This window comes from Ischnura elegans, chromosome 1, assembly GCF_921293095.1.
Source record: "Ischnura elegans chromosome 1, ioIscEleg1.1, whole genome shotgun sequence".
In the NCBI taxonomy this organism is placed as follows: domain Eukaryota; kingdom Metazoa; phylum Arthropoda; class Insecta; order Odonata; family Coenagrionidae; genus Ischnura; species Ischnura elegans.
Genome location: NC_060246.1, coordinates 49,264,113 through 49,277,424, shown reverse-complemented (window position 1 = coordinate 49,277,424; position 13,312 = coordinate 49,264,113). Strand labels below are relative to the sequence as shown.

The 13,312-nt window shown below is 36.6% G+C and overlaps 1 protein-coding gene across 6 annotated transcripts in view; it reads left to right on the top strand.

The window, feature by feature from the left end:
• LOC124159619 (G protein-activated inward rectifier potassium channel 3-like) overlaps nucleotides 1-13,312 on the top strand; it is an 84,958-nt gene that overhangs the window by 53,458 nt on the left and 18,188 nt on the right. The window contains exon 1 of one of the 6 annotated variants that reach the window (XM_046535555.1): nucleotides 11,681-12,027. The exons of 4 other annotated variants lie outside the window; for them this stretch is intronic. In XM_046535555.1, coding sequence (XP_046391511.1) covers nucleotides 11,969-12,027 — 59 coding nt within the window. In that variant the 5' untranslated portion in view covers nucleotides 11,681-11,968. Of the gene's footprint in view, nucleotides 1-11,680; nucleotides 12,028-12,969; nucleotides 13,071-13,312 lie in introns of those variants that run through there. One more of the 6 variants, XM_046535560.1, reaches the window with a different exon arrangement.

The window sequence follows — 13,312 nt, the reverse complement described above, 5'->3', positions numbered from 1 at the left end:
TGATAAAATATGACTGCCATTAATATGTACCAAGATATAAGTGATGGATAAATTTTTCCGGTTTCAATAATGCTTTGTTAAATAGTAATGCTTCTGCCATCAAGAGTGCTGTGCAGCTATGGTTTATTTGGCATATTTCGACATGTAGTTCATATCTTCAAAGTGAATGTCATTCTTGAATTATTCATTGTAATTATTAGGGCTATTCAAGTATATCGAATGCAGGTATCCCTTAGTTTTTCATGTCCTTTATAATTTATGTCCCGGATGCAAAAAGTGTTCCTCTGTATATCTTTCTTTTTCGGAGGAATACTCTCATTCTTATAATTTCTCCTCGTATGACGGAATGCGTAAGTACATTTTTTGTAATAGGAGAATGACCTGATCTTGTGCTTTTAGCTTTAAATGCGGTTGCTTAGTTTGATTGGGCTGAATTATTGCGCAGCTTATTGAAGGTATTGGATGTATGTGAAAATAATGTTTCCATTGAATATATCACCGAGTTCTAGTAGGCTTCGTGGCGTCCATTCCTTGCCAGGAGTAGTAAATGCACCCGTGTGGTTCAAAGTTCTCGTTTATGTTAGATATAAAAAGCATGCCTCTTGCTCAATTTAGCTGTCTCTCACTTATTTCTCTCATCTGTTTGTTTTTTCGTGATGTCGATAACCTTACTACATTGACGTAACTGGAGCTTTTAAAAGTCGTTGTTCCTAATACTGTTCCTATTAACCTTGTGCGTCACGTGATGGTATGCGTGTGTTCAGTGTTGGTGATAGATTACTATCAAAGATTGCAAAGCAATCTAAGGGAGAAGTGCTTGTGAGTTTAGTTTACTCTTCGCAAATAAAAAGACCGAATCGAGAATTTGTGTGTGCCATAAAAACTTGCACGCAGAAGCGAGGCGAGGGATCGTCGAAGGTCGCCACCAAGCTTTATCGCCTGGCGAAGTATCAGGATTATCAGAAAATGCTTCTGCTATTTGTTCAAAGTCTTGCAATCAGCTAATTATTTTTATCTCCAAGGAAATAAGTGTGTAAACATTATATGGTGTATTTGCTACCTTCATTTAAACCTCAGTCTTGAAATTCAACAGATGGTTCCTGATTTTGGCGTATGATTTAAAAAAAATGTCATTCATGATGTGAATGGAAAAGAGGTTCTTATCGAACCCTCCCTTTACTGGGGTACAGACGGTAGGATACTGGGATGGAAGTCAAACAGACACTGGGATGGAACTTAACATAAATACTGGTTTTAGTATTCGAAACTTGCTTTGGATAAATATTTTCCTCCATTTTTAGCTATTATTGTACCCCTCCGTCCTCAATATATTATCGTATAATCTTCTAAGTCGGATTTATACCAATTCAGGGGCGCCGACTTATAAAAAATATTGGGGGGGCCCATATCGGAGGTCTTGCCCCGGGAAGAGGTTAAATTCAAAGTGTATCGCAGCACCGAAACACTACCATGATTCACACCACTTGATTCAGTTAACCTGCATAACCTGCTTAACCTTATAATTATTTGTTTCAACACACATTCTTGAATTTATTTTAATAGGTAACTATTGTCAAACATGGGAAATAAAAATTACCAATATTTATGTGATTTCACAAGGCATAATACAACTTAATAATTTTCTTGAATTATTGAGGGGGCTCCGCCCCCCCAAACGAATCTTTGAGGGGGCTCGGGCCCCCTCAGGCCCCATGGAGTCGGCGCCACTGTACCAATTCACCATTCCATTTTTATATATCCTTCGCGTTAAGAATTCTAGATTCTGTTATTGCTATCAGATCTCCCCTGCGTCAAAATGATGTGCCGCTGTACTTTGCAAATTTATATCTGGACTTCAGCGCATGCCATAATAATGAATAATAAGTAATTTGAAAGGAAATTTTATTCTCAATTCTGATTTATTTTTTTTATGAAAAATTCGAAAATGTGTACACGCGAGTGCAATAAATGACTCCGCGCACCATAAAATTAGCCGTGTTGTCAACTTCATGAACTTTGTAACTCTACCTAAGGAAAACTACTTCGTCTACCACATTCTTCTTCCACAATAAGTTGCAAACATTAACGTAGATTGATCAATTAGCTTTATTTATTTGCAATTTTTCTATGACATATAATCAATAAAAATATTGATATTTGCGAATGATAATAACTCCTATTAATGTCATGTTGCCGAACGGGGCCGCGCGGGGCGAGTGTGGGTTACCAGGAAGATTTCGCGCGCAAGACGTGGCAACGCAGCTTTCGTTCGCTCTGGCGGATTTTTTTAATGCCCATATGTTATCTATACTACATAAAAATCATCTATTTTCGGATCATATAAAAATTGCAAATAAATTAAGAAGTGTTTCTATCAGTTTTATTTTTTCTTTTGGGTAAACTGTAGGACTAGATAGTGTGTAAACATTTTCGTTATTTTACGACAAAATATGCCTTTCAAAAATACGCAAAAGCCAATTTATCTATCTATATTAATATTTGCAACTTATTGTGGCAGATGAATGTTGTAGACGCAGTAGTTTTCCTTTGAAGTTCATGAAGTTGACAACACGGTTAATTTTATGGTGCACGGAGTCATTTATTGCACTGGCGTGTATACATTTTCGAATTTTTCATAAAACAAAAAATAAATCAGAATTGGGAATAAAATTTCCTTTAAAATAACGTATCAGTCATTATTATGGCATGCGCTGAAGACCAGATATAAATTTGCAAAGTACAGCGGCACATCATTTTGACGTATGTATAAATGTGTACTTGGCCCCAATTCCTAATTGAACATTTTTTAGGCTGTGCGTATAAATGACGGAAAATTTTCATGTTGTAGAAGCCGGTTAATTTCATTTTATTTAATTAAATCCGAGTAACCATGCGTCAATGGCAGCGTTCAGTGCCCAACCTGATGAAATTAGCGGGCGAAAGCGGGCGCCAGATTTGGTTGATTTTGAATTAACCGGAAAATGAGCACGAAACTTAGGAACGCGCTGTGTCATATTCATATTTTCCGTGCTTTTTATAGCCGTGTTTTATTACTTCTTACCGTGAATCTTGGAAGAAGAACGAAGTATTCTTGGCTTATGTTCCGTTCAGTTCTGCAGATATAATTTCCGTAAAATAAATGCGAACGTCCACCGTGACTTTTTCCGTGGAATCTGTTCCGTAGAACATGCCATCGGAGTTCATTTTCTTAGGATTTTGCATAAAAGGGGTCATGTTCCGCATGGAAAAAAACTGCACGTCCTTGCTGACTGATTCTGTATCATCTGTTCCGTAGAGCGTCGGGAATATATATGAGGTTGCGACTGGTTTCATTTCTCACAAATTATTTGAGTTTACATATACATATACGCAACATTAGTTTAATTGGAAATACTGGGGGGTTAACTTAGGAATTACGAACAAACGTTAAAAATAATATTTATATTTTAAGCGGATTTAGGAAATCTACACCTCATTTTCCAAAGAAAAGCACACTTGTTCGGATATGAACTGCCTTGAGAGAACCTAACATTCTTCTCTCTATTTGATAAATAAATAATTGCTTGATCAATAACTAACCAACGCGTAATTAATGTTTTGCTTAAATTCATTAAATTGCAAGACTTATTGTTGAAATTGACGATGAAATGCTTCTACCATAAAAATAGCGGAATAACCTCACTTTATAGTATCTAAGAGGCTTTCATTAGGTTATTTTCATATACTGGTGATTTATGAATATTAAGTAATAGCTGCTATTTTGCTTGATATTTATCAAGCTTCAATTTTTGCATCATAGCTCGTAAGGCGATAAATCTTCCATACTGGGTTCTCATGGGAGGAAGAGGTTCATCAGAGTATTTTACGGCTGTAGATACTTATTTTTTTCATCACCGAATGAAAATTCTGAGAAGAAAATGGAAATAGCGATACAATTTTCGTAAAAATAAGACCATTGAGTACTATAATTATTATAACCTTGCCCCAAAATAATTGAGATCTAAGGTGACGACTCGAAACTTCGGTGAGGACATGCTATTCGAGTGCATTTGGTACTTGTGTACAATCAAGCTACACCGTCTTTTCACGTGTGGTAATGGTAAAGTGGATAAAGAAGGTTTATAAGAAGTCATAGGCCATGCGTTCGAGCGAGCGGGCTTCATACGGGAGGCCCCATTCTGTCCCATAAAAGATTGATTTCTGTTTCCAATCAAAAGCATTTAATAATCGGTTTTCAAAAATGTCCGTAGCGCGGCGATGAGGGCAGAGCGATCCACTATTTTCCAATATTTTGCAGTGTGGTGTTTGCAAATGCGAGGAATGGCGTTAAAGAGTTATGAATTTGTTAAATCACATGATCATGAATGTAAATTTCGGTCAGCACCCCTAATTATACCTCATTTACCCGTCAAACTCGGATCGTTCTTTCCGTCAGTGACCTTTGTAAACCCATTTAACTACGCAGTGTGTGACATCACATACAGAGGCTGACTTGAGGATCCTCTTTGGTTTTTTTGCGATAAGAGTTGTACCTGTCCCATTTTTTCAGCTTTTCCTTGTTTTAAATTCTTTAATCTTGTATAGCGCTAAAAGGTTGTCAAAATATCATTTCCGATTTTAGAATTGAGTTTCTAGTAACCGTACAAGTAGCAAATTATGCGAAGGAACTTCTTCAGAACTGCTAAGAAATTCTATAGAAATTCTTTAATAAGATGTTTCAATATTTTAAAGAACTTCTGTAAAAGTCTTGGGGATTCTGTGGAAAAAGTTGTAAGGAATTTATACAGAATATTCTAATTGGACCATGATTTAATATTGTAATAGAGGCATTGACGTTTCAAAGCCAACCAATTTTGTTTAATCTGCCAAGAAGATAGAAAAAAATTGAAATAGGATCAACGAAGAGTGCTGGACATAGTGGGTGAGGAGAGGCAGCTTCTTTATGGGATGCAAAGGAGACAGAAGGTATGGATGGAGCGAGTACTCAGCGGAGTTGTTGAAAACAGTGTTAGACGGTAGAATGTTGGTTAAATGAGGGAGAGGTAGGAAGAGAATAGGATTTTTAGATAGAATTGAAGGGAGTAAGCCTTATTTTGAATATAAGAGGGAAGTCCATGGGAAACTGCTGGAATGCTTCGTGAAGCTCCATGCAAACCTACCTTAATCGGGAGAATACTTTAATAAATAAATATGTATGTATTATAAATTCATATATTCGAAGCTTTGCGTAACGACCACATTCAATAGGAAGGTCTCACCCCGTGGAATGACCAAGTTCAAGAGGTAGAGAATTTACAAAATTTACAAAAGGCCCTTAGTAAAGAAGGCACTTTTTTACAAGGTTTTATCCTCAGTAAGAATTCTTTGGGCAAACCACGCAGTAACCAGAAATTTTATTCGGATAGGATTTGGATGGTATGCGGGTCATGTGCAAAGGTAGTGTGTTGTCAATTCCCACGCATAGAAAATCCTAAATTAAGCTATAAAAATCGTCTGCATAATGCTGAAATGAAAAGTCGTCTCTGGTTTTTACTGGAACGGCTGTAGGTATTTTGGCTTGGTTTCCCTGGGCGTTGAATTTTTTTAATCTGACTATTTATTCGAAAGATATTTAACTTCAGGGCTCTGGCAGCAGCACTTCTTAATTCCCCATTTTGAGCAAATTTCAGATCTGAAACCCTAATATCAGTCCATAACTTGTAGTAGCTTACAGAAAGTTATGGGTAGTAAAGAGAGGGTAAGTACCCTTGCGCAAGTTGTGTCTTAAGGGGGTGTATCGCGGGCAGTTTCCACAAGGGGAAATTTGGGTTTGGGGACTCGAGCCTCTAGGCTCCCACACGCGATGTGACTGGTGCAAACGAAAAGAAATAGTTTTCATGAATGGTTCTGAATGATGACATTTGTCAATTTCATCAAGATCGATCAGAACTTCACTGTATTGTATGTGATCGATCCAAAATGTTCACGCACTTATTTATATAAATACCTACGTGCATATTCAGGGAGTCCTCGTATGTAGGTCCGTCCTTCCTTGAAGCACTTGAAAAAGTGATCTAGGGATCTTAATTTATGTTCCACGAGTAAGCATTTATATGTATTTGCGTAATTATTAAATAAGCCATCTATTTATGCTGTGTTAAGTATGAATATTTGGAATCTTTTCATGGAATTTTTTTCTGATTTTTAGTTTCTATGAGTTAGAGCTGTTACTTTATTATTTTCTCTTAAAAATTTGAACAGTTCTAACCCGTGTCTTTTTACTCCGTATTAATAAAATTGCATTGTTCTGTGTAATAGTTTAATCTTCCTAAATCGTCTTAGTTCACTCCCATGTTTTATACATGATGGATATGTATGGAATTCTAATAAAAAATGAAGGAATAAAAAAATATTTATATACTTATTATTTAGTCCGCAACCGCAACCATACTGAAAAAAATAGTAAAGAAAAATATTCTGAACGTTTACTCAATTTGCGGGTTATTTTTCAAATTCTTGGTCGCTCTTATTTAAGAAAAATGTTTTTGGGACGTATATTGTCTGAGATTCAGGGGAGGGACGTATATTGTCTATAATTCTGGGGATACATGATTTGCAAAACCATTGTTTCTTTAAACTAATTTATTCCAATTGGAATCATTTAGTCTTCCCTTGTCGTGGCCTGGCACTCTCGTTAAGAACTAAAGTTCTCAAATATATTCTGGGCTCTTTGTCCCTTCGGCTTCTTTTTGTTCAACATTTCCTAGAAGAAAGATTTACCCTCATCCTCCATGTTTCATTTTTTGTACTTAGGAAGGATACAAACCCTTATTTTTATGAGTTAATGTTATTAACTGAAGCGTCTGCAAAAACACCTCATTGAATTGTTTTGACTGTCGTAAATTCGTCGTCAATGATTGATTATCCTCGTCAGGATCCAATTGTAATTACATTTTCGGAGATATTCCGTGGGATGACCGAATGCGCAATATTTTGCTTCTCTCGGAATTTGGCTATCATTTCGTTGAGATCAGCAATTGGCACCTGTTGTCTCACAGTGTCCCTTTTCGTTAGCCTTTTTAGGGTCAATGTGTCTATTACATTTCATTGCGTAGTTATTTTCCTTTGTAATATGAATATATAGTTTAACATGCCTCATTAATTTGTGCAAGTGCACCACTAGCTATTTTCGGATAAAAAGGTTTTGATTCTTCTTCAGAATAAAATGGCTTGTTATTATGTTTTTTCGTCGTCTAAATTGAAATTATCTTTTCCCGTATATCTTGTGTGCATGATGTTATCTCATACTTGGATGGTGAGTTGTTACGCAGGCTAATGTTTACCTGGTTAATTTGACTGATGAGCGATATCATTTATTTAATGAATAGTGTTCGTAATATTTTTATCTGTCCTTATCTATGTGACTATATGTAGGAATAATTGGCTTCTGGTGACGAGAAAGATAAAAAAAAACATTAAATACTAGACCTGTCAATCTCTGGGATACCGGGGAAACCTCTTTACTATTTACTCAACAAATTCATTGCGATAGCCAGGACTACGTGCCAATTTACGGCGTCAATCCAGATGATCCCATTGATCGAATTAATTTTTTATTGCTGTTATCTAAATGTTTGATTTAAAAATCAAGTGATGCATCGAAATGTTTCAACAAACTGCATTCAAAGCCGAGATCAGGAACTTTTTAAACTAATTTTTAAATCCTTATTTCGCTATGCAGGCGTTACAAAATTTGAAAAACGTAGATCCTGATTCAGTCTAATCACAGGGGTAAATGGAGAAAATGTTTTCAGGTTCCACTTTATCGAAATTCTCTTTGTATTTTATGATCTGAGATCAAAGCAAGAGCAAAATTTTACTATCGTGCTTGTGAATAGGTACTCTCCGTACTATTATCACTCACACTCCTTGCTCCACACATCGCAATTTTGTTTTAGGATTCTAGGAAACAGTTATTTTATTTCCACGATATCTATTGGTTGGCTTTCATTTTTCCACCGAAGTAAGAAATTAATTTTGCATGCATTACTACTCACAAATCGTTTTGTTGTCTTTACTTACTTATATTACTGCGTATAAATTCCGTCATGGGCATGTATTTAGTTCTCCCAACACTATGATGCGTCAAAAAATTGCATAAAAATAAGGCATGTAAGCGTTTCACGTGGCTCTTTCTTCTCTGGTATTTCCAGCCAGCCTACCTTAGGGGATGATTTTCACTGCCCGGAAAAATCCAAGGGAGGTTTTCCAGAAAATCTTTGGCTCGACCTTTTTAAGGACATGTTTAGAGAGTGAGAACGGCAGCGTCCGTCGTTTACTCGGCCAAAGCAGCAGAACCAAAAATCCCAACGTCAAGGAAGGTACAAGGAAGGTGGAGTCAGCCGGGGGTTCATTCCCCTCACCTTCACGAGGGTTGGCGAAGATTACTCGGGGAATTTCCATTTGGTTGCTCTGTAAATGATGCTGCTTTTTCTTGTCACAGTTACTTCAACTCATCAAAGAGTATGTACTTTTTATAAAAATATTTATGAAATTAGTAATTTTATATATGTCAATACCATAGTCAAGTTTTTTTATAACACCGTAATTAGTGACTATACCACATGTAACAATTTTTCGTAATTATCCATTGACCTTGAGCGTTGAAAGTCATGTGAGTGATCGGAAAAATTTTCTTTATCGCTGAACGTTTACCTCATACTTAAAACTATATTAAAGTAATATGGAATGTAAGAATAAAATATTTGTCCAAAAATGAGTTTTCATAAGATTTTATGGAGGTTGTTTTCGAAAATCTATTTAACGGTTTGGGGTTGGAGGACTTGATCACTAGGCCCTCTCCCAGTTTCGCTACTTTTCATTAATGTATAAAAATATGACGTCCTCGGTGAAGTCCATAGATACAAAGTATCGGTAAGAAAACGCCATATCTGACCTGCTGTTGAAGTACCCTGAAGTGAAGTCGACTTTACTATTACAAATAAATTAAAGAGTTTTTTTCTTCAAAGTTGTTGGCTGGGTTTTAGGGGAAAGTTGATATTATATTTCTCAATATCCTTCAATATGCGTGCATCCGAAGAATTGGGAAATGACATTTTTGACTGTTGCGTAATGTCTCAGTCATCTCCGTACTAGGCGGTTGAAATACCGGACTTTGATTCAGTCTTGATATTTTAGTATGTTGTTATGCCCAGCACCGGTAGAGAAAATCTATGCATCTCGGAGAACTAACTAGAAATTGTATTGCACTTGTGGATGACTCTTAAAATTTACAGCAGGAGAGTACGCGGTCATTTCCTAAATTCTTCCGGTTATTTTCCTCAGATTTTGAAGGAAATCTAAGAATATTTGCATTTTTATTTAGAAAGTCGATATCATATGACATTAAACCTAAAATATTTATAAGTTATGATTGATAATTTAGAAATTAGAGTGCCAAGGCAAGAATAAGAATTATGCAATACGCACTTTATATGCTTGTCGATTAAACATTTTTGAAGTTTTATGAATGTATTTTTATTATTTTACAGTTTGATATCTCATTTTATTTTCCAAGTAATATTTTACATTATTTTACAATGCACGTTAACATTTTTTGTTTTCAGCTGGATAGATATTTTGGGTAGTTAGGGTAGGTATGTTAGGGTAGGGTAGGTATTCAGATATTTTTGAGGGTAGCTTACACAAGGAAGTACGTTGGCGTAATTGGTACACATCAATGATCAGAGTGTCTCGGGTTTAACTCCACCTGAACTCTTTAAACGTTCAAACTTAAATCCTCGGTTTGCAGGGTACCCATTGAAATAAACTAGCCCCCTACGTGCGTACGATCCATCTACTTGTGACTTAGTCTCTGGTGAGCTCTATCCTCATCTGTACAAACCAACGTTCGGGTTGAAATACTGGATGATTTAGCGCGCTACGCCGAAGAACGCCGCTTTGGACATATTAGGATATTAAGTCAGTTCGTGAGGAACAAAATAGAGTGAAAATTGAAGGAACACGGGGGATGACCAAGATACAATTAGTCGAAGAATGCTTTGGGAATGTGACCCATTGGGAAGTAAAGGAACCAGCATGAGGTAGGGATAATTAGTGGTCCGCAGTAAACCAATCGAGGGTTTGCAATACTGTGTGTTTGGTTTGCAGCTCACAAAAAATTAGTCGATAGTTCCCTCTTGTAGCTTTTTTTATTTGAGACAGTCGCAAACATTAATGCAATCATTATTATTGCCCAGTAAATTATGTATGAGTTTAGTACATGCCGTGCGCCTTCATTTTTGCTCTAAAAAGAGTAGTGCAGAACAGTAGGTACTCCTTCTCTGACTAATATTAAAACCACTGCACTCTTCATGTCGTCTGGTTAATTCAACCGCTGATAACTCAATAACTTAATTCATGAATAAGTCAAAACGCGTACGCAATCAACATTGCTTGGCATTTTCATCATGAATTGTGTTGGTATATCAGTGTGTTACACTACCATAATGTGGTGATACCCCTGTCTCGTGTGTCTTATTATCGGTGTATCACAATGGATGTCATGGAATATCGGGGGGCTATAGCCTAGGGAAGTGGCCGTGACATCAACCGTTATCTCTTTGGAGCGATCGCCACAGTGATCCGTCCCGGAGCGGATCGTTTGTCCGCGCACTGTTCCCGACTGTGCGACCACACCGTGGTAATGGATCGACTGAGCGTTGCGCTGCAGCATGCTCTAGCCGCGTGGCCCTCAACGTGTTCCTCCATCTTATCATAATTTTATTTTGTTTTATTTTCTATATTTCCAATTATCGTAGACATTTTTCGCTTCTTAATTTACGATTTGATATTGTATGCTTGGCTTGGTGTTTGAAACTATTTTCTTATTTCTTAATAATTTTTATTTGTACCTACCTTTATCTTTTTCTTGGCCTCTATCTATTGTATGTTTCTGATCATGAATACTTTGGTCACGGCCATATCAAATTAAGTAATTAAATTTTCTTAAATTGGAAATTATATGTGCTATTATTTCTGCTTTTGTCCAAACACTCAAGTTCCTCAGGCTGTAAGTCGATCCTTGATTTCTTGAAATTTGCCCTTTGTTAGGTATGATATACGACGTTTGATAGAACTGGAATTGTCCATGATGCATCTTGGTTTATGCTGCGTTAATTGTAAATTTGTCATATTATTTTTAGCTCTTGATTTGGCTAATAGGTATCACAGTTGCATGAAGTTGAGCTGATATCTTAACGATGCGAAAAGCAATATAAGTCTGTCGGAATTATGTTTAGAAGACTTATCCGTAGCAAGTCTAAAATCCTCTTATTTATACTATATGTTGAGATAGTTATATTATTGGAAGTGTTAGAGTGTTACATTAATTGAAGTTTATAATTATCAAAATCCGTCTACTTTTGGGAAACTTGATGTTGGCCTTTTAATGTGCGCAAAATATGTAAGGGTGCTGGAATTCAGCGTGAAATCCACGGTTAAAAGATGTGATTAAGCTTTGTGTAAAGTATTTGACGCTCGCTCAACTTGGCATGAATTATCGACAAATTATTTATTGTGTCGATAACACTGCTACGATATTTTTTTGTCGCTAGGGGTTTCAGTATCAGTGGGTTGGCATTGAGGCTATGTGCAACCGTTTTATGTGTAGTTTATAGTTAGTTTTGTAGCTAAGATTTTGGTGTTCTCACCCCCAGTCACAAAGTTGGAAAAGATAATTTGCACTTCTTTTTAATGTCATTTGTGCAAAAGACCTTTAATCGAAGCTGCGTGGCATGTTATCTTTCTGGTTTGTGGACATGTTTTAAAAATTGTTTACCAATTGTTTACGAAGAGCCAAGTAATCATCGTGGAGATACGGGACGAAGTGAGCTTAGGAATGCCTATATAGTCCTAAGGAACTAATCGACTACCTAAATGTTTTATTACAATATTTTACTACGTCAATTTCATTCGAGTGGATTACTGAATGTCGTCCATTCACTCTTCAATCGAATCAAGTCTTCATAAGCATGTATTCCTCCTCAGGTATTTCTGCCATTATGTGCTTTGATTTCCATGTCGATGCGTAGGTACTAGAAACTTTCTCCCCGATTCGTTTCAATATTTCCTCCTCTGAGGTCACTTCCGCTCTATACTCCAAGCTTCGATTAGAATAGAAGTTCCTTTACCGAGAAATTTTCACTGAAATATTTTTAAAAATGTAGGTGAAATTTGATTCAGCTGGGAATTTCGACGATGGCGGTGATAATTTCAATGGGTTTCATTGAATGAGATTTCTGTAAACAGGATTCAAGCATGAAGGTGGATGAAGTCTCCGGTCTACGTTATGTATCATGAAGGAAACACCATTTTTCTTAATCATAAAATAGGACATCATTATTGTTCGTAATCATCATCATCAGTCAACAATGGTAAGATTGGTTTGACGCAGCTCTCTATTCCGCTCTCCTACCTGCTAGTCTTTTCACGGTGGCGTATATCTTCTATTTTACGCCAATTTAACGTGTCCTATGTAACTCATTCGTAGCAATCCTTACCTTTCATCCCGTCCTCTTGTCCTTCGATGATTGTCTTCATCGGGACATCATGCCTCATGATGTGGCCGACTAAGTTGTCCCATCAATCATTATTGTTATTAAATCAAAATATTCCAAGCGTAATCATTTCAGGACCTATTTTTGTATCATGTGATGAATTAAAATAATCTTTGGGTCATCATTGTTTGCCATGGTATTTTAATGTGTTTGTCTGAAATATCGATGTGTAGGGCGTTAACGGAAGGAATGTTTGATATCTCGATAGTTGTGGGTCTGGTAGAGTCTGCTGATAAAGTACGGAGCACAACACCCAGCAACGGCTGGGGTTAATGATTGATGTGCCACATAGATATACAAATTCAAGGATGATATCGTCAAAAGATTAGTAGCAAACTTGTAAGACCGAGAGCAAGCTCATGGAGTCGAATCACAGCATTTTCGCTTTTACGTGCATTTCTCGGAAACTGCAGCCAGTAGTTGCAAGATGTCATTACGAGAAAAAACTAACGCCCTTTATAAGTACGCGTATAGGTGAGTTATATCTTTAGAGTTACGGTGGTTAACGCAACTTTTAAGTGGCATCGAATACGAAGTAATATTTTGGTGCTGGTAGGTGTAAACATTTTCAATCCATTGATGAATTATGATTGACATATGGGATTGGAATATGATCTTTGGTGTAAGTTGATATCTCTTTTCACTCCTACGTATTTTTATTATTGCAGTCTAAATTTAGGTTGAAATCCTCTCCGTGTATTGTATGGTTACTGTAT